General features: G+C 36.8%; 1 protein-coding gene across 6 annotated transcripts in view; it reads right to left on the reverse strand.

Annotated features, from left to right (window-relative positions):
- Positions 1-23265, reverse strand: part of LOC136746643 (protocadherin Fat 3) — a 186468-nt gene that overhangs the window by 72020 nt on the left and 91183 nt on the right. For all 6 annotated transcript variants that reach the window (XM_066699266.1, XM_066699271.1, XM_066699269.1 and 3 more), the window contains exon 4: positions 523-584. In XM_066699266.1, the coding sequence (XP_066555363.1) occupies positions 523-584 (62 nt within the window). The remainder of the gene's footprint in view (positions 1-522; positions 585-23265) is intronic.

The raw sequence follows: 23265 nt of genomic DNA on the forward strand, positions 1-23265 counted from the left end.
AGCATACTTTGAATTCAGCTTATTACCAAACTTGCTTGCAACAATCAAAGGTTTCTCACAATGTTTTGCATATTTGTTTTAGTTTATTTCTTGGGGGGGGTAGCAAATAATAACATTATCTCTTAAAGAACATGTTTTGAGAACTGCCTCTCTCTCACACTCCTTTATCATTTATATGTAGGCCTACAGCATATAACATTGTTAAAATGGCAATGGACAGGACAATGCAAAAAGAACAAATCACAGATGGACAAAAGAAGCTACTGAATGGATCCCAAAGTTGAAAAAAGACGTAGAAGACAATCATAAACTTCGCAGGCGAGACATAGAAAATAGAAGCTGTAAATCGAAGCATCACCATCAGCCTATATCGATCCACTGCTGGATGAAGGCCCCTCCAAGATTTTCCATATATGTATACACGCAAACACCTGTATACATATATACATAGACTCTCACACACACAAATACAGATACACACATATAATACATTCATATTGCTTAATTTAGTTTGCTTCTTACCTCTAAAACATGTTCTGCTTGTTGCTCCCGATCTAGTTTTCTTGAGGTTGTAGTTATCAACCCTGTAAAACGAAAAAAGCAAAGATGAGCACAATAAATCAGCAACCTGTGATTTTAGGTGGCAGCATTATTTTTTTAATTAGCTCTTCTTTTTAATTTAAACCTACAGAGAACACGCAAAGTAATTCTGGTCATTTAAAAAAAATACGAATTTGAAATCTGAAATCTTTTAATTGTATAACTCTATTGTATGAAGATAGTATATTTCATCATTTTAGTTGTAACTGAAGCAGCAGATGCAGAAGAAGGCACTGTACAGTTTGAGGTTATACTTTGAATGGCAATGCAAGGGGATTCAGACATGACAAATAGCACATCTAATTAAAACCAAATCATACAATGAAAAATCAATGTCAGAGTAATTACTGACGCTTCTTACTCCTACATGAAAACAACTTAACACTAATTACAGAGATGAAGGTTTGACAATACCATTATTTTGTTACTTCATGTAATTACATAGGAGCGTCAAGAAAAAGGCCATCTTCATTTACTTTCACAGTTTTTGGAGATGTTTTGGAGATACAACTATCAACTGTAACAAGTGTAAAAACCTGTTACTGTATCTATCTTTAGCAGAACTTGCAGTGAGAGTATACATAATGCAAAGCTACAGATGAAAACACTTACACAATAAGTAGAACTTAGGGTTATCATATTATCCCACATTTCTATATTGGGAAATGGCAGTTAAAAGAGTTGTGTAAAGAGTATTTAATTTATAATACCACAGCAAACAATGTTGTTCTTGGGAAAAAAATATCCACCAGATTCTTATCTAGCAAGAATTGTCAAAAATTGATTGAACTGGTTCAACACAAATATTGATTTGATAATGATTGAATATTTATAAAGCACTTCATTTTCAGAAATGAGACACAAAAGAAAGAGGCAATTGTGCAAAACATTTCAGTGCCCTCTAATACATAGATATCATAGCAAACCGATTTCCTTCCAACTTATAGGAGGTTGAAATTGTGTGACTGGTGGTCGATTCTGTTTTTTCTTGTTCTCCCATCATTATATATAACCATCGATGGTGAACACATTTCTTGTATGTGGAATAAGCAAAACATCTCAGCTTTTGGGTCAAAATTGCAACAGATAAGGTTTGGTCTAGTTTTGAAACCGATCATGGACATTTGACCTAAAAGGACTGAAGAAAGAAAAAAAACATCTCAAAGGTTAAAGGTACTTTCCAGAACACCAACATTTTGTTTTGTATGTACTGTTCCCCATTACTTCTTGTGTGTAACAGTCCTATAGTAACGTCATAAATCACTCACACGAAGTAGGAAATTATATTTGAGCAAACACGGTTTCCCATTGTGATTAAAATGGAATTTGTAAAAAAGATCTATGGGAGTCAAACAACAAGAGAAGTACACAGCTGGGTACAAAGGGGATTAACCTTGGACGCAGTGTGATGAAAACCTCGGGCGGTGTAATAGAGAATTCATAGGTTATAACTGAAGTCTTGACATATTTCTTTTCTAGTTTTCCAAAAAAAAAAACCTCTCTCTGTCCTTATATTAAAGAATACACAATATAAAGTTTGTAGCCGATGGACAAATGCTGACAAAGTTGTTTAATAGTTGACAGTCTTATAGTTAAAAAACAACAACCAAAAAACTAAATGCATCCCCAACAAGTATTGTGAAGATGCAATGAACCAGAACAGAGGAGATCCCACTAACCCGGGAGACAGCTTCAGTCACTTTTTTTTTTTTTTTTTTTTTTTTTTTTTAACTTTGCAGAAGACCAAAATGGTTACAATTATTCTTTGCACTGAGAACACAGAATATCTGGGGTCAATATGTATCACAACCATTTAAAATACTACCAGTGAAAATGGTCTTGGTACTATAAAACCCCTAAAGTATTATATTTTGATTTTGAAGCAGAAAAGGATGAACATAAAGAAGATGGACTTTCTGATAAATGAAAAAAAATTATGTTGCTAGGATTTGGGCTAGGTGAGTGATTAGCTCTTCTAAAAAGCACTAAGGGATGACCTCCCAAGATGGTGAAGGTCATAAGCCATGACAGCTCTCACTCCAACTGAACAGCAGCTTTCATTGCACAATGCACACCCCTGCCAGGAACACGCAGTGCAATTAAGTTTAATATCTGTGTCTCTTTCTGAAGACAGCTACCTGACTGAGTTGTCGACGTATGATGTAACAATAAAAAAAGAAAAATGAACATATAGATAGATGGATATACACAAAAAAATGCATGTGTGTGTTCATATAATCATTGATTTACTTTTCAATTTTTTCATACTTCTGATAAAAACAATTACTAAGCTTTTTCCTCCCGCCACACGTTACGTACAAAAGGACGCTTGTGTAAAAATGAATTAACATTTTAACTTGTGATACACACAACCCCAAGAATCATCAAAAACACTGCATCTTGTGCAATACTAGGGTGAAGCCTCCTTACCCTGAATTTGTGATTTGTAATTGTTGTGTGTGTGTGTGTGTGTCTGTGCATTCTGTGATCTCTATTTGTATTTACTCTTTGTCAAAATCCCTGATTTGCTTCTAAAGTACTAATGCTTGTGGCACGTTTCCCTTTTCTGTTTACCTCAGCATGCTACTTAGCATCCACCCACACTCTCACACATCTCCAGCCTGGACCCTCCAGTCACTCCTGAACAGAGAAATTGTGATCTGCAAAAGCGGAGCTGCACCAACTACAGGCATTTAGATAATTAAAATGGGGCCGGTGTAAGGGTTCATCCAATGCCACCAACAATTTCTGTGTGAGTCCCTCTCTCACATATATAAAGCTGTCTATCTATAGATACATACATATACATACAAACACACACAATTATATGTGTGTATATGTACATACGTAGGAGTGTGAGTGTGTTAGGGGTGGTATATATTTTACCGTATTGTATTCTTTCTCAGGTTTGTATTTAATTTATAGTCTCCTATATTTCTAATATGTTTTAGTATTCATCTATGATAGACCTACCCAAATCCATTTTTTTTTTTTTTTGTAATGCACAATGTACAATAAAACATTTTCTAGCATTCAGAAAGCAGGACAAAAATAACACAGCGGGTTGTTGCTTCATTGCCAACAAATTAGTTCAATCACTAAGTGACTAATTGGATAACTGATGTATTTTTTGGCTTATTTGTCTTATAAATCTTAAAATAAAAAGAAAACATTGATATTGAAGTATTGTCTTTCATTGCATTCATTGCTTCAAATTCAAAGGTCATTTATAACCATCATTAAATGCTCTGTTATTACATTCCTTTCTTATATGATATTCTTCGCAATTCACATCAACCTATGGACGCCTTCAATGTTCTGGTCCCAAGGTGCAAAAAAAGAAATGCGACTGATAAAAGAGGATTGGCCGTAGGCAGCTTTTAATGTAAAATATTGGATGACTAAACTGTTTCATGGTATTATGAGCACTAGTATAATACAAGAACGAGATGATGTGGGCCATGATAATTAATGTATAACCAAGAGGCCTTAAAATGCTGCCAGCTCTTTCACAGATCATAGTTGATTGGCAGCCCATGCCTTTGCTAACTTAAACTCACTGCCACATATGGCAACGAAATAGCTTCCAGGCATAATTCTGGTCGAAGTATAATGACCTGCTAGAGCACTATTAAGGGGTCTTCATTAAGCAGATACCAGCATAGAAAATACAATTGAAAAATGCCAAAAGGAATGTCTTGAGATGACAGTATGTCCCTGACAACACATTACAACACAGACCATTGGCTTAAGGCTTAGCATACATTAAAAAGTAAGCTTCAGGATGACCTACATTTTTACCAGGGTGCCTGGACTGGGGGTTAATAAAGCATGAGGAGTTTTCACAAACTAACACTGAAATGTTTAAGCACTTTGTTATGACATCTAATAAAAAAAATATGATGAGCAAGGCAGAGATTGCAGATGTTTGCATTGTCTGTCACATTTTTTTACTTTATTTGGTATTTGTTATACATTTCCTCCAGAGGCTGGAATTTAAATAAAAAGTTTAACATCATTTTCGCAAAAGCATTGTGCCGAGAACAGTTTTGTGGATTTTGCACAGGTTTGTTTAACCCAGGAAGACAGGCTACATTAGATGCCAGGTTGAGTGGCCTCACAATAAAACGGAGACCCCTAGTGAGCAAAAGCTGATTGTCAAGTGTTTCAATCCTATAATGTATTCCTCCCTTACATGGAAAAAGATCGGCACCATTGCAGTTCTCTCGGTCTGTCACGTGCCCCTGTTAGATTCAGTGTACAACCTGGACATCTGATCCATGCAGGTTTCAATGGATACACTATAGCCTATGCTTAATATTTCAGATTCCAACACTATGAACTATAACATGTTTATTCAGTATCAAAAATAACCGGCAGCAAAATTCACATTAAGTGAAAAATTCCACAAAACCACTGCCTACAAATGGAAAAAGAAAAATGTCCAGATACATCACAATGCCCAAGCTGTACAGTATTTAAATCAATGAATTCTGAAATGAACTGCTAAAATATGGCTCATGGCAAGGAACAAAACAACTTTTTTCCTGTAATGCATTGTTGCAAACAAAACAAAACAATCACTTGGATGCTTCTGCCTTCAAACTGTTAATTGGACCAAACTTGAACTGGAAATGACAAGCTGCTGTAAATCATTCAATAAAGCCATGGCTTTCTGAAGTGTTCGACTGACTGCAAATACAGTGAATACAACTAAATGAGGGCTATGATTGTCAGCGAAGAATGGTACATGCATTGCAAAGTAATCAAAATAGACTCTACTTGAGGAGATAATAAGCACATAGTAAATCACAAAGAATGGGGAATTGAAAAACCTGTATCAATCTCTGAATTCACTGTATGAAAAGGCTGTGAAAAAAAGAGGAGAAGCTGCCATTACCTGAGAGATCTGAATCAAATAGATTCCAATTACTTTCTACACCGTCATGTTTTGCCTAAGTGGCCTTCTACTTCAGATTGGTAATGCTGGTAATAAAGACAAATAATTAAAGTCTACACTATGTCTGTAGCACATAAGGCTAAGCTGTTCAATGCACTATGCAATGGCAAAAGGTAGGTTGAAAATATGCACAGTGTTTGTTGGTGTCACAACTGCCTATGCAAGCAGCTAGGGAAGTGGAGGACTCAAGTGCATGAAGAAGCAGGTATTTAATAATCCATGTCAAGGAGCCGGCAAACAAAGCAATGATGGCAAGGCAAAAGGAGTAGTTTGGGTCACAGGCGGTAGGTCAAATGATCAGGCGTACAAACAATCAGAGGGCAACCCAGGAGTAAAAACATAGGGAGTAAACAAAGGTCAGGAACACATGCGATCAGTAATCAAGAGGAACACTTAGAATTGCAGGTAAACTGACAAGACTTAGCATTGAATATAACTAACAGGGGGGTTAAATACAGAGCAGAGGGAAGCAGGGGACAGGGAAGTGTAGTGCTGGTCCAATGGGAGTAGAGTGTAGATGGTGCATGTGCACGTGGTGCTGAGGAATGTTAATTGGGGGATTGATCATTGTGCTGGGGAATGTGATAGACAGGGTTAGAATTCAGGTGAAGACCTCTGTAGGCGGACTGGGGAAGTGTGGAGAGCTGATGTAACACTTGGATTTTGAAAATGCATCAACCTATACATCCATCCATCCATCCATCCATCCATCCATCTATCCATCCATCCATTTTCAAAACTGCTTATCCTGGTGAGGGTCGCGGGGAAGCCAGAGCCGATTCCGGCAGGCATAGGGCGCAAGGCAGGAATACACCCAGGACGGGACGCCAGGCCATCGCTGGGCACATCAACACATGTATTTTTAAATTTATTTTTACAATAACATTTTTTGTCCTATAACACTGGCAGTGGTATTAACAAGATTTAAGCTATACTATATTTCCGTATTGTGAAACTTCTGTCAATTAGCAAATGTGTTTCTGTAAAGTATTGTTGCTTTTTGTCTATTTATTTTTTCTTAACCACACAAGTTTGCACACTTCAAAGCTGTCACTCAGCAAGCACACTCAGAATTGGATGTCCAGCAAGGAAACTTGATGATGAATTTGATCTCATTCACAGATTGGGCAACTGTTTGTCCGTACTCTTCCAGTACTTCCTGTAAGGCTAATGGATCCCCCGAGGATTTATTTTATAAAAGTATGAATTAATTACTACTTCAATTTATTTATTTTTAAATTCCCAGTTGGCAAAGCTGGAAACATTAAGCACTCCAATCACAAAGGTCTTGGCACCTGTTGCTAGGGATGACATCATGGTTTTAGCTTGGCCATTCAATACCAAGCCTCCCTGGGAACATCAATCACGGCAAACTCTTTTCACAGGCCAGTCCTTCATTCAGTAGGCCTCTATCAAGCAGTTCTCCCCCCTTCTCTCCTTTCTAAATGCCACTTGGAAGTGAGCCAGAATTACCTGCTGAGAGTCTATGCTACAGTGTCAAGATCCTAAGAGATTAAAAAAGAAAAAGAAAAAAAGAAAAGTCAATTTCCGTTTGGGTAAGGCTGTTAGCTACATTTTTTTATTTTTAATTTTCTCACCATCCCAGTCCTGCAATCGGTATGTATATGCAACACATGTCAACGTGATTGATTGTAAAAGACTGGGAATTACTTTACATGATGTATCAAAGATAAAGGTAAGGAGAAATAGTCAGGATATGTCCAGTGTGTCAGATTCCCTCACACACAACTGTCTGAAGAAGAAAACAAACAAACTAATCGCAACTGACACATTACTACTGTATTCTGGACAGGAGGTTATCATTTTGAGCAGCTATGAGAAATAAAGGATATAAAGTAAACTAGAGTTCAAAATGTCAGACACACAAAACTTAGGATTACTTCGTGCTCAACTAATACGTGCTAAGTTTTATTCAGTTCTCCATTAGGAGGCAAGATTCCTGAGCTGGAGAAATTCGTGGTCCAGTCAAACGAGTGAAGAATTCTCTACTTGACCACCTTTCAGATCTCACCACCTTTCGGCCCCGTCATCGCGTGGACACACTCCATCTCAGTAACAGCTTCTGGCACTGAGCGCTTTCATATCACAGTACTGCTGTATTAACAAGCTGTCAGACACTGAAAACTGCCAGCCAAATGCCAACCCAGACAGCTGGAAGAGGGGGAGACCGTTGACAGTTTTATCTCAGAACATGGAACAGTGTGTTATTATTAGAATCATTGTTATTGCTAATATTTCTAGAATATAATGAAGCTTGGTTAAATTGTTATTTTGGACATGGTTACAAACCATAAAGAATACATACTGATGTAAAACATTGCTTATGCAGGTGCTTGAAACTAACAATTTAATCCCACTACTATTGCCAGATAAATGCTAATGGTATTTTAAACCGTTCTTAGGACTGTATATAGGGGGTAATAAAGTAACACTTGCATAAACACAAATAATAGTATGTTATAAGCCATCCTAACAATTGAAAGTTACAAATGACAGTTACAAATACTTTGTAACCTATGCAAAAGTAGAAAATAATACTATAGGAACAGCAAAATTAAAATAAACATTCTAAATATCCATTTAAAAACTAATAATTCTTAATAGTAACGGGCTTGTAGCATGTTGGATTGTAGTTGCAGATTAATCTGGTATCTGCCTCGAGCTCACGAGGAATTCTGTGGCCTGGTGTAGGTGGACAGACAGAACTTAATTCTTGCTGTCTGAAGTTCCCTGTTTTTTTGTGTGTGTTGTTTTTCTTCACTTGATGTGTTTTTCTGGCATTTTTGAAACTCTCAACAGACATCCTCCTACCTACTGCCCTTGAGATACCTAGGGCAAACATTGCTCATAAAGTTAGATGGTATGTATTTTTACTTTGATTTTCTCTTGACATGACATGAAGTATTACGTAAGGCGTTCTGAAGTGTCAGTAAAAAACATTCTCATATATCTAAAATTAGCAGGCTAATACTTCACAAATGAGTTTCTCTGAGGGGGGGTTCTGTTTTTTGGGTAATATTCAGGATGCCATTAGGATTCTTTTGCAGTAAGAATCATCACTAACCTAAACACACAGGTCAGAGCACAAAAGTAATATAGTCACTACAGCCATGATTGAATGTATGCATATGAACTGTATTTGCATTTCCACAAATAGCTTTCACTTGTGAGATTCAGCAGATGCCAGGTGCCAAAGGTGAAAAGACCTGTTTACAACAATGTGATTCCTGATCAGTATTAAGTCTACTGTAAAACATGAAGATTATAACCAATACACCACAATGATTAGAGCAACATTACAAGCAAGCGTAGGTCGCTAACAACCAGATGGTTGGTTGTAGTAGGTTTCCTTTGTGCATACAAATGATGGGAGATTTTAATTGGTTAGGTTATGCAAAATCTACTTCAACAATTCTCTGGACTACTTTGTTCTATTTCTGTTCTTGTACAATTATATAACATTAAAGTATGTAATGCAATGGCTGGTTAACACATGACCCTTAGAGTGTATGTATTGCATTTCACTCGTATTATTATTTTTACTACTACAATTATTGCTTCTTAAAAATAAGCCAAAACTGGAAATTGATTTTAATGCAGATGCTTAAAAGGAATGTTTTGTGTATGTGTTCATGAATTACCCGACATTGCAGTATGAAGTTAAATTGGCAACTGCTTGGACACACCACATCTTGAAAATGACCACGCACATTTCTTTAACAATATACAGTTACAGTATTCAGCAGTGAGCTGCCTAGTATTATTATAACCCTGGGTGTCTGAGAAGGGAAAGTATACAGACACATAATCCCAGTCATCTTCTGCCGGGGGGCTGTTCTACCCCACTGAGCAACTGTAGAAATGTATACATCTACATCTTCCGGAGAAATAATGATTTCTGTTCTTCTCAGGATCTAATTTCTGGAAAACTTCATGATCTGTAATTAGTGAATGGAATGCTGCAATTAACAACGTCTGTTTGCTTCTAAGGTGGATAATACCATGTATCACTCCTTATAGATTAGTTTCTTAATGTTCACAGAACCAGCTGCATGTATTCATCTGAGGAAAAAAAAAAAATAACACTGACGACAACATGTATATAATAAATAATAAAAAATAAAAAAATCATGACTGCTTTTCAGAGGAGGTTTTGTTCAGCTACAGTATTTAAATCTTTATAGTTTCTGTGTTAAAAAAGGCACAGATATGGTAATACATTACATTGTGCATTAGGCTATGTGAGGTTTAGAAACAGGAGCTTCACAGCAAACCTGCTTCCAATTTAAAACCAAAATGGATAAAACCCTTACATTGCATGCTCCTCTGAATGTAGATTAATTGCTTATTTTATTCCTGGGACAGGGTGCAACTTCCTGTGCTCCCTGCCCGAGCAGCAGTTGATCCTCTGCACAGAAAAAGCTAATATAAGCCAAGATCTATCTTCAATTATCAATACAATTATGGGCCTGCTAATGTCAGGTCTACACATTAGACTGGGTCCCCAGCATCACATCTGCTGCACAATTACAGATAGGCACTGCCCCACCTCCTTCCCTTTGAAAGAGAGTATTTTGAAACTTCTTTTTAAGATGTGATTTATTACAGACAACATCCGATCCTCCCTCTGGAAACCGTTTCCAATCCATTAAACCACGGGTTTGGATTCTGCGGAGCGGAACTGGGTTTGGTTAAGGTCCAGTCGTGGCCCCAAAGCACAGAACAACACTAAGAACTTGCAGACACAGATAAACAGGCTACTATTTTTGGGAGAACAGAAAGAATACCAGTGACCAGAATGGGATGAAGATCCAAGATGCTGGTGGCCCGGCTACATTAAACAACAACCGTAAAATATATAAAAAGCTTAAGGCCAATGGGATAAAAAAAAACAAATGCCTGGCTTTTTCAGCGAACAACCAATGGGGTCTGTAACAGTTTCAGGTGGATTTACACTGAAGCATCTACTGTATGGTTTTATTTGTTCTCAATAAATCATGAACGGGTGAGAAATGACTCAGACATGTAATGTGTGTGTTTGTTTTTCTGCTAGGAGGGATCTACAAGGTCTGGTAAAGTTTGAAGTATCAGAGGGATTTGCAGAATGTGCATTTACTCTCTCCCTCTGTGTGTGTATGTGTATGTGTGTGTGTGTGTCATTTTTTCTCCCTAACATATTCATAGTGATAATTTAGCACAGTGAATAAATGCATGTGTACATATACTTATGAAATCCAAGCAAGAACATCAATACAGAACAATCAGGTTTTGTGTACAAAATCATTTTGTGCAATGCCTTCAATGTTATGGTTGACTTCTCGTAACAAAACTACAGCACTGTGGGAAAACAAAGTAGGCCACTCTGTGGAGACGAGAACAACGGCTTTAACGATTTAAAACAGAACAAATCAACCTAAAAGGAGTGATAACTGCTGTTCTGGTGCTAATGTTTTCCAACCCTTACAAAATAAATCTATCTGATAAGAGAGAAATCTTTGTGTATGAACCAACAACTGATGACTGTGAAAGTTCCACTAGATTTCTGAAGTCTAAATGAAAAGCACTGTTTACATAAAGATCATGATTTGATTTCAGTCATCAAATATGAAACTGTATCTAACTTATTTTTCTAACTTTTGTTTCCTTAATGTTACTGACAGATATAAACCATATTATTTCCACCATATACCATATTATATAATGATCTGGTGAGGATGCTAATTCGTGCATTAGAGATACCCTCCCTGGGTAGAAGAGCATGTTTTAAGAGTAGTACATTTATTATACTACATGTTATCCGGGTTTAAATTACTTAAGTATTGTATACATAGAATTTATTCTGTTTTTAAACAACATTTAAAACAACAAGTTGTATCCTGCCATTTGTAAGACCCCTCTGTATACAATTATAATATTCACCTTGTTTTTTACCCATGGGTTTATCCCTTACACAGCAGATGTCTAATTAACTGTAGAACTTGAATAAAGGTATCGGCTAAATTATAAAATTTTAAACACATTTGTTCAATCAAACCAAATGAAAAGTAAAAAAAAACAAAAAAAAAAACATATCTTATCAAATCCAAGGGGATGCACATTGAAAGGAGGGATATCATTCCGAAACAATTAACACTTCTTTAACAGTTCGTTAGACGAGTCCTTTTGGGGAAAGCAAATCAAAGTAGTTTTATGTTTACAGAAATGTGAAATCTCATTACTTTATTATAATTTTTAACTTGTGTTTAGGTATTTAGAAATCTGATTAATCTGAATACAACTAGTCAACAGCCAAAAGTAATTAAGATCTTAGCTCCCCTTAGCTGCACTCCCAAGGTTAAATACAATACTTGTATTTAACACAAACAAACTGTGGCAGTTTAATGAAAATTAACTGTGCGCCTCATACTGGCTACCAAGCAGAACCTAATCACCTCCATGTTTCTTCCATGCAATACAAAACTGGCACAGGGACAGAAACAACAACTTTAAGCTGTAAAGTGATTATAACAATTGTCTGGTTTTATTACCATTTTGTAATTAAAAAAAAAAGTTGTCTGAGGTTAAAATCAGAGTAACGTGGCACAGAACAAGGGAGAAAGATGAAAACATCTAATCAGTGTACCTTTTTTTATTAAAACGGTATTCAACTTCAACTTAATAAACCATTTCAATTTGCATACAACTGCACTTGCCATGCCTCGAAGACACAGGCTGACATTTACATTGAACACAGTGCCTTCATTAGAAATGATTTACAAAACATTTAGCAATGTTTTCCAGGGCTTTATGAACCATTAACATTTGCATTTGTCTTTTAAAATGATGTAGCAAGTCAGACATCCTGAGAAACAGGATCCACAAAAACTGTCACTCATAACAAGATTCTTCAAACAATCAGAATGCATGTGGCATTTTTTTTTTTTTTACATGGTCTTTCTCTTGCCCTTCCCTATGTCTACCTGCTACCTGTACAATTACATTAAATAACACACAAGAACAATTCTGGGCAACGTAGATGCCAGTGCTAGGGACACTGACACTTGCAGGTGTAAGCGTTTTAATGTTCGACAGAGGTCAGAAACACCATTGTTCAGCAGCTCTTTTGTAGAGCATGAGGTCTTTGGCTTGCATATAACCTCCTACTTTATTGGTCGCATGTCAGACTATTCCATTTATGCAAAAGCCTGCCAATGTCACAAGAGGAGACACAATGACTTGGGTTTTAAATTAGTGATGGTCTCATCTCTCACAGATAGTGAAGGGCAAAGTCGAATTTTATATTTTGATGTAGAGGCATGTAGGTAGAAATCTCGCTTCTCAGCGAGTGATTAAATAAGTTCATAACACTTGAGGGCAAGGGAGGGAAGAAAGTAAGTGGGACTTTGAGAGTAGGAGTGTGACTGAGTGGATAATAACAATGTGTTTACAGGGTTGATCTTGAAAGATGAAAAATAAAGTTATTTCTTTCTGCTTTGATCGTAATGCAGCTTCTTCACATATTCATTAAAATGTGACAAGTTGCTAGTGCATAACCAGAGTTCCTTACTTAAAAATATGTTAGAAAAAACTAAATACCACTTCTACTGCGGAGTCTGGATCAAAACAGTTCTCCGGACCAGCACAAGCAGAAAAATCTGCAACAATTATTGGTGGTTTAAAGGATTTGATCCATTCTTAGTAGATCAGCAATGGACTGGGTATGTGAGTGGTGGCAGGGCTACTGAATAACATGAGTTTGACCACCGGTACAGCTCCATCAATTAAAGCCTTCTTTCTAATCACATCAATGCTGTCCTGTCATTGCCTGGCACCTGCCACTCACAGATAACAAGGCATTAATTCAAGCACTGGCAGACAGATTGCACAGAAGTCTAGGTCTTAAAATTTTAACCTATACCCAGATATGACTTTTACATTCACTATTAAGTGTCTCAAATTATCATTCGGTATCATAAATGTCCAGCACAGAGATGGCAATAAGCAGTTTTTCACGACATGCTCCACTTCTAATTCACCATAAAATATCTTAGAACAATTATCATGCTCCAAATATTTCTTGCCTTCAACTTGACTTCTCTTGCCATCATACTGCCCATTATAAATATGAAGTGCAGATTAAATTAAATGCATTTGAATCCTTTCAAATGGATTGGTTAGGCTTAAAAAAAGGAAAATATATATTTTGTAATAAACTGACTTGGCAAACAAACAACACATAAACTGTTCTTGTCACCCTGAATTATTATTCTAAAATGTAGTGTAAGCAATGTTCAAAGCCTAAGAGGAACTAAAGGCTAAATGTTTCTCATGGGAACAAAGTTAATGGAGCATAGATGACACTGAGCCCAGTGGAGAGGAGAAAGTTTCTATTAAAAAAAGCCGCAGCACCTTCTGGTTTGAGGAAATCCTGGAAACTGCTTATCCATAGTGTGCTGAATTAATGGCCCCTATATACATACAGTCATTTCAAACTTCATCTTAAGGAGGAACAATTACAAACAGCTTCAAACCAAAATAGCAAGCCGTTCATTAAGAGGCACTGTAAGAAGTTCTCCAACACCACATAAGCTGCAATTAGGATGCATTAAACTTTTGTCCATGTCACGCACAAGAAGTCGAGCTTGAACAGCTGCAATAAACAAAATTCATGATTAAATTCAGATTGAAATGTGCGTATCCCATGCACCTGTAGCTCAAGGTGGAGTGCCAGATAGGGGAAATCTAATCATTGAATCAAAACTCCACCACATGAATTAAATACCAACATATTTAAATTGAATTGTGCGTTATGCATACAGAATAGCGCACACAAGTGTAAAGAAGGTGTTTCAGGTGTTGTGAGTTTGACACACACAATATAACAGCATTTAATGCCCAACCTTACATGATTTAACCAGACAAAACTTTAAAAAGCCTTCAAATCGAGTGATCTAGAGCAGCTGAACGAAGACTATTATTGAATAAAAAAGAACAGGCACATTATTTAAGGTAGATAATTTTCATTAACTGTACACAGTTAAGTCACCCTGGTGAAGGGCATCTGCTAAGAAATTAATAATAATAATAATAATAATAATAATAATAATAATAATAATAATAATTCCTTGCTCTTGGTTTATAGGACTATGATTACTTCAGCACATCAGGTCAAAGGTTAGTGCACTCTCTTTCCAAAGTGGATGGACTGTGATCCAGGGCAAGCCGTACAAAATGGCTGCCATGGAGATTGATCTTCCCACCTTTAGACATGGATGAAGAGAATGTGGAAACTGGCCAGATTTCAGGAGACACTTGAGATCCGTGTCTCATTGCTGGCCTGACTCTCAGCATGCCGATACACCGAGCACAATGCTGCAGAACAGCGCCTGTGCAATCTGAATTAAATGACGCTCAATCCAATAAAGAGCAGAGCATGTAACATAAGTGCCTCATTATTAATGTGATTGCTTTATAAGGACAGAATGTCCTATTTAAAAAGGATCACTTATTCACGCCTATGAGAGAGGCAGTGTCCTTCGTTTTGAAAAACGAATTTGAAATTAAACACACCTGTCTGAGAGTACAACCTTGCCATAATTGAACAATGAACAATTCAGTTAAATAGGCACAGCAAGGATTATTGTGATGAGCTCTATTGAGACTGGGTAGGATAAAAAGTATACAGCTTCTGTTTACAATGTCAATATGGATTTTAATATTTTTTGCCTGTTTTTTCCAATTGCATTTTCTTATATTGCATGTGATATGTGGTGCCAATTAATCTAATTCCCTGTTGGTAAAATTGTTAGTTAAAATCATAAACATGATGAACATTGAATATATATATATATCCACTGCCTTTCACTCAAACATACCACAAGTGTAAATATACAATTCAAGCGTAACGATGTTGGAAGCATACTGCCTACTTTTCTTGTGGATTTTGGAGACAAACACAAAAACAGAGCCCGATTCCCTGGTCTTTCAAAACCTCATCCTCTGACAGGTTGAAGTCAAAGTGTGAAGAAAGAGCTTTCGAAATAATCATCACACACCGCTCGCATGGAGTAAACTAACAAAAACTTATTTAAATTTTGTTTCCTGCCCCGAAAATTAAGAAAGCAGCTAATTTAAAAGCAAAAGTTTGTAAGACTGGATTTTGAATTCAAAAAGTTTGAAAAGGGAAAAAAGCACATTGATACAGAGTGGATAAATTATAAATGAGGTCTATTATTATGTACACAAAGATGCAACATTACTTGAGAAATCTATAGTATAACAATCTTAATTAGAGTTCTCTGTTTGCTTGAAAAAACTTAATTTATCAATCTGCAATATAATAAATGTTGGGATGCATGAACATAATTACTTGGGATAGGCAAGTATTATTAGACACTGCACAAGATCAAGAAAAGAAAAGCAATCAAAATAGAGATGGATGGTTTTACAGCTCTGAAATTATACAGCATCCCATGCTTGTGTTCAAACCTTAATTGCTTCCCAGAATCGGTGGTAAGCCTGGTCGTCGACATAAATGCCTTCTTGGTTGAGCTTTCTGTTTAGTAGTGCATGTTCTCACACACTGCACCTCCGGTGCTAATGACTCCAGAATCAATACAAAGATGCTATTTTCAATAGCTGTTATGTACACAAACTAGGAAGTCCCTGGTACCAAACAAACACAGGCCTCATAAACCCTTCTACCACTTTAATATATTGCAGGGGCCACTTGTAGAGCTAAAGGCTAGAGAGTGACCCAAGAAAACCGTCAAGTTGCATTTTTGATGGATTAAAAACCAGAAAAAAAAATGAATTTGTTTTTTTATTCTTTCTTTGTTTTTCTTTTTAATGACATATAATTAGATTGGGCTGGTTTAGTCTCTTATGAAAAAGAAAAGCTGCACAACAACACGACAGTGAGGCTGGGCCTTCGGGGATTTTCTCTTGCTAATATCCCAGCTCAAAATAAAAAGACTCTAATTGAGGGTCAACAGCAGAAAAAAGACCTCAGGGCTTGACAGCGAGGTTGTCAAAAACCACTGGGTATTTTCTTGCTGGTGACGCATAATTAAAGACATTTATTTAGAGCTGAAAATGGTGAGAGAGTGGTTGCTGGTTTATACAATTATGTTTTATTTTTGTATCCCCAAACCTCATTTTGAACATTAAAGAGCATTGGGCAATGTGTTCTGTTCTGATGGCTCGGCCAGAACCACTTCCATGGCTCAAGCAAAGTCTTGTTACCAAGTAGTGTCATCCCTCATTAGCTGGTGACAAGGTCATGCTTTTTAGCAGTTCACTACCGTTACATGCTTCCAACGTGTCTGTATATCCCTGCAGAGGTAAGGACACACTCAGAATGTGTGACAGTTCACTACGCATCTCCAGCTGTGGAGCAGAGGGCAATGCCACCGCAGTAATGACCTCCACATACGGGGAGAAGAAGCAGTGCCATGCTGTCAGCTAATTAGATCCTGGCGCAGCAGTGCATCTAGGGCTCAGAAACACGACAGGTTTGTAATCATTATTTTGTGACACATAAATTGTAAAAAAAAAAAAAAAAATGTAATGACTGTTTTGCTCACAATCAGTTGTCAGAATAAAACCTTCAGAAACTATGAACCATTACAAAGTAGGAAAGTCAAGGCTGATAACTTTTTAAACAGATGGGTAGTCCAAAATATGGAATTTTTCACGTTTAAATTGGTCAGACATGAGGTAATGCCTTACCCTCGCTGACCTTTTTATTCAGCACTGCAATTCATGGTATCTTCAGTTAATTGGAAGTAGCTAGTGTGCCTGTTGAGTAGAATACACTTCTGGCAGCTGATCGCAGCCCTCAGCAACGATAAATCAGCCATACTGGTCTGGGTGTTGGGGAGTGTTGCCCCTTTTGAATGCTTCCAAGTATATTCAGTTTGTATGGGATTATTAGGGACTGGTAGCTACAGAAAATCAAAAGTTAAAGTCTGTGATCTATGAATCTTTCAATGATATCTGTGACTCTTGACTCTTGGGGCTCAAAACTAATCACACTAGATATTTTCTGATTCAAAAACTGAAATAAGAGATGACTTACAGTGCCCATTCTTCAAAGAGTTACTATTATTTTATTGCATGTTTTTGTTTGTTTGGTTGATAGGATAAGCGGTTTCAAAAATGGATGGATGGATGAATGGATTGATTGGTTGATTTATTGATCGATTGGTTGATTGGCAGATGCCCTTATCCAGAGTTATTTTTCATTGGTTGTTGGGGGGATACTGTACTGACAAAGTGTTTAAGAAGGCTTCTTTTCCTTTTTCCCCTAAAGTTTAACAGGTTAAGTTTTAAACTGCCCAGTAAATGCCAGTGGAGCTTCAGCTGTGACTTGTGTGTTCTTCATGTTGTTTCTACAATTACCAAGGGCAAGAACTGAATCTTGCTCTAAATCCACTATCACAGGCTGACACACCACGCTTCATCATGAGCCAGGAGATGGCAAACTCCTGAGATAAGCTGGAATCAGAGAGACAAATCCCTTTATTATACTTACATTTCAGGAACGCTATATCCTACTCTGACATTCTGCATTCGCCACTAGACTGCCGGCACTGAATTTTAAGAAATCAAATATACAGCAACAGATATAGGGTTCAATATTTGCTTTCAGTTTGTTCTTTATGGCCTTTTGCTTATCATCCCCATGCAGGAAGCAAAAAAACATAATCTCAACCAATGGACAGCAATTGATTACAAATACACACATATTCTACAGAATCTCTCTCAACGTATTTTCCTCTCTGCATATCCTATGCAACACAGGGATTGTTATGCAAAAACATTACAAATGGTGTTGTAATATTACATTTAGACATAAAATGCTAATGTGTAATATTTGTGTTAAAATAAGGTAGTCAAGAACTGATATTAACCATGGCATAAGCATTCATCTATTTTAAATTAGTACTTGTGTGTGTCCTAATTTTGGCACCTCTTACAGAATTGAAACATTTTTAAAATGTATATTTGGGATGGGATATGAATGTGTAGGCATGTGTCCTAGAAAATTGTTCTCATTCATCAGTACATGAAACTCGATCAGATTGGTTTACAAGAAGCCAAAACATCTACAGACAACAATGGCCAAACAGGCAATTTCATCCATTTCCTCTACAGAAAAAAACTAAATCAAAAAAACATTCATTATGGGTTTAGAATTCTATTTATGTGCTATTACATCTTAAATATGTTTTGTTGTTTTGGACAAGGGGTAGCACTGCAGTTTCTGTTTAGGATTTGTCTGGATGTCCCTTAACTAGTCTGGTTAAAAATAAATTACATTCAAAGGCAGATTTAAACCTCTGTAAGAAAGCCTATCCATTTTGTTCCACACATGATGACACGACTTTAACATCAGATTTGTCCCCTCGTAAAGTAGTGTTAAGAGCCCTCTTTTCTCAGACAGTCATCTAAACATTGCAGCACTTCTGTCGGGTACAGGATTCGCTCTCTATCTTTGCTCAGAATATGTTGGACTCTGTTGCATTACATTTAAATATGTTAGGCTTTCCAGTATCACTTGCAAAGATTACTTTCTAGCTCTCCATCCTAGATCCAAATCTGGCAAAATCTGAAAACAGTTTGTTAAACACATGTCCCTTTGAAGCAAGATGCAATTCCAGTATCCTCCATAGATCCGCTAGAAGACAGCATTACGCAGGCTGTTGTCTTTGGTCCTGGATGTTAATCGTAAAATACGATCCATGCTGTTCTACCTAATTTAAAGAAGGTCAATAACAAGATTTGATTGCTGACAACCAACCATGTGTAGATTTAGTGCTTCTACTTTGTGCTGCCTGGCCATGTCTGACTTCAGGACATTTCCAGAGGTGTAAATGACTTGGTTAGGTGCCATAATGATCAACTGACTGGTGGGTACATCCCTAACTGAATCTGTCTTCCTCCTGTCACTGCATTATAAATCAAGCAACACTCACCCTGAAGGACTTTTGTGGGGTTTGATCAATGACAACGGTGTGGAAATGAGAAGTATGCCCTTACAATAAACCCAAGTTAGTGGAGACATCCTCACCAATTTCATCCACTCAACACTGCACTACACGGACGCAGACACGATACATTTCCCTTGCGATAGGATCACCACTCAGAGTTCATTTCAATATTTATGTGTGCTTATTGCACTGGTTTGACATTATTCAAAGAAAAAACTTCTGTATCTAGGTTTCAGTTTTGTCTAAGCTTTACTGAATTCATAGATTTCTTAAATTTATTTTCTCTTAAAAGCAAGCAGGTACAAATTCAACACATTAAAAAGTCAAGGACAAATCGAAGGATCAAAGCTGTCAGAGCATTCACTTTACCCACTAGCTACCATTTTTATAAATAAAACATACTTCAGGACAATTTGTAAAAGGGTAAGAAGAGTAATCAAATAGATTTGACGAACAATTATCTGTTCAATTTAAGGGCCTAAATATTTAGTACCGAGTTACAAGCCTCATTTTATTTAGTAGGACAGCTTCAGAAAAATATGTTCTTATTTACTCAAATAAATATCACTAGGCAACATGCAACATATTTTATGTGTAATTGAAAAGATTCACATGGAAATATATTGAACGTGTGCAAGATAAAAACAGAATAGGCAGTAAATGATCTACTGTAGTCATGCCAACACTCAAGTCCCACCCCATTGATGTGAATATGTATATCAGTAAATAAGTAAGAATGCATTCATTAAAAAGAAAATCAATTAAGCAATCAATAAATACATATAAATATAAATATATCTGAATACATACATATCAATTACTAAATACATGCATACATACATAAATAATGCATGGTGTCAGCGCTGTCACATTTCATTACCTGGTATAGCATGCAAATTATAAACCTGTAAGGCATGTAAATTACATGTGCTTACTATGTTACCCTAACTGGAGGAAACACAGCCTTATCTGTGTTCTCATTAATTCACCCAAGCATCTGCCAAGGTTAAAGGTGCTTAATTGCTTGGATATGATAATCAGTCTCACAATGATATTGGATGACACAGCTGCTATCAATAGCTTTATTAGCATTATGTGCTTAGTGATTCTAATGTAGGGATGAAAACATTTTTATCTTTGTTGTTGTTTTGTTCTTGTTGTTTTTCTGGAAACAAAAGGACTGCTACTAAATTGGGAGCTTCTAAAGCAATCAAACGTATATTTCACATCAATCGGATGTTCCAAGAACTTCTTAAGTCCTGATTGTGACAGCAAATGCACTTAGTTACCCAGTCTCCAAAGAGAGTCAAGACTGAGCTTATAGTTATGCTTATTTATTTTAAAGAGTTGCTCAGCTTGGCTAGTGCTTCAGACCTCACCTGAGCTGAACCTGAAGGTGAATGTACTCGATACAGTCACTACACCACCAGGTCCCCTTAACATCACATTCAAATGCTTCTCTGCTCAGATTCCCTGCTTTGGAGACAACACTGAGGGCTCCTGCAGGCTTTAACACAAGCAAATATGACCTCTTGTAAAGTAAGGTAATGTTAACATAACTGTAAGCAGACATGGAACAGCACAAAGCAATGTTAGTAATTTCAGCCGTTTGACTGAACACAAACTTGCGAGGATATTCAGCCTGTTGGGTTGACCATGTTCTTGGCTAGTTCTGTCATTCCAGTGGTTTGCTACAATCCTTTTTGCATACAGAAGACAAGCAGAATCACAAGCATTTCAAAGCCAATCCCCTGTTGGTGCATCAGTGCCGATCATCCCTGGTTTAACCACTTCAGCTTTATCATGAAACTGCTCTGTCTCTCCCTATGCCTTACTGGGGGGATAAAAGAGTGAATGTTGAACCTTTGAAAGAGTTAACTCTAATTACATGCACAATTACAATTCCATCTGTTTTCTGCTAAGCTGTTTTGTGGTTGAACACCCTTGAATAATCAGTGAAAATTAAATAACATGATAAACAGTCAAATTAATTTTCCTCTGTGGTGATAGCTATACGTAAGTTGGGGGAAAAGGAAGTGGTTTTATCTCTGCAACACAATTATACAGAAGCTTATGCATGAGTTCAGCTCTCCTCTAAGGATTTGAATTTTAAACCTAAAACTAAACTCGATGAGAGGGGGAAGATCAGGATATTTAAGTTAATTTCTGCAGGCTAATCTGACTGTTTAATAGAACACACTCAAGGCACATACTATAAATATTTTCTCTGTATAAAGAAACAAACAGACATGGTATTTTTGTATGTCTCACTGAATAAACTTAAAATAAATAAATAAAATGCCGACACTGCTATTTTTTATTGTGTGTGTGTGTTTGTTACAGATTTTTTATACACCTCTTAAATAAATCCCGAGCTTCAATATACAATCTTATCTACTGAGGCCTTACACACAATAAAACGTATTACAGGAGAGCAGCACATAATGCATGTTTTAATTCAAATATTGTTTATACAGTATCTTTTGACTTGAAAGAGTAAAGACCACTGTTTTTTTTTTAATAAGTATGAATGATGGTCCTCATCTGACTGAAGAGAATTGTTGATTACCATTTAGATAGCTTTCAACCCATCTCAACATAAAAATGATGAACTGGAAATTAAAATACTATCCAACATCAGTTTACTCAAAAAGTACACAAGAAGATTACTGGGGGAAAAAATGCAGACAGTATAAGCTTATCATTCGAAACCACACGGCAAAACATAGTGAGATTTGCAACTCAGAAGTGCTTATAACATGCCACAAATCACATCCCTATTGTAAATGGATGCACATTGATTACTGCTTTGCATCTGGAGGAGGTGGGGAATTTATTTCTTGGAAAGTGTATGGTCCATTTACCAGGGCTAGACGATAGAATGGAAGATACCGAAGCTAAAGTTAATGGCACTGTAATAACAGCAATCCAACTGGGATTCCTAACGCCTCAAGCCATGCTTGAATCTGGATCTCTGTAGGTGAGAGTCCGGGCCTGCTACTATACAGTGTAAGAGTCCTCTATCAACACCATTCTCCAGTGGCATGGTGGGGATGCTTCATTACTCCTCTAATCTTCTCCAAAGGCTTATGTCTATATAAAAAAAATGTGTTTTGTCTATTGCTTGAGAAAACCCAGCACTTCAGAAAACTGCTGGGCAGCTGTTTGGATTTATGTCTGTCCAGTTAAAACAAGACAGGGGGCGGAAGAAACATCCACCCCCATTTTCTTTGGTTAGTTGTTGTTTTGTTTGTTTCAGTGTAATAATAGGGTACAGTTAGTTTACATTCACCACCATCTACCACCAGGGCAATTCATTCTGCTCTTCCACATTTGACACACAAGTTGTGAAGATGAGCAGAACGTATTTTAAGGCATCTTTTGTTTGTTATGCACTAGTTACCATTAAACTCTGTCAGTAATTACAGGGTGGATCTGAAGAGTCCCTTTGCCAAGCAGACATGGCTTCACAAAAGTATTAGTTGAACCTATAATCACTAACATACCAGCCATTGCCTTGAATTCAGCTTTTATAGCCCTATCAGCCTTGACTCCCCAACATGTCCTTTATCTGGGAATCGATTTCTTTTTTAAATGGCAGATTTCTTTCCAAAGAATGTGAAGCATCCTCAGCTGCTTTCTAGCACCATCATCTTACATTTCTAGGTAGGATTTTATATCCTGAAATATATATCCTGATTTATTTATGAA

Source organism: Amia ocellicauda, chromosome 3 (assembly GCF_036373705.1).
Source record: "Amia ocellicauda isolate fAmiCal2 chromosome 3, fAmiCal2.hap1, whole genome shotgun sequence".
In the NCBI taxonomy this organism is placed as follows: domain Eukaryota; kingdom Metazoa; phylum Chordata; class Actinopteri; order Amiiformes; family Amiidae; genus Amia; species Amia ocellicauda.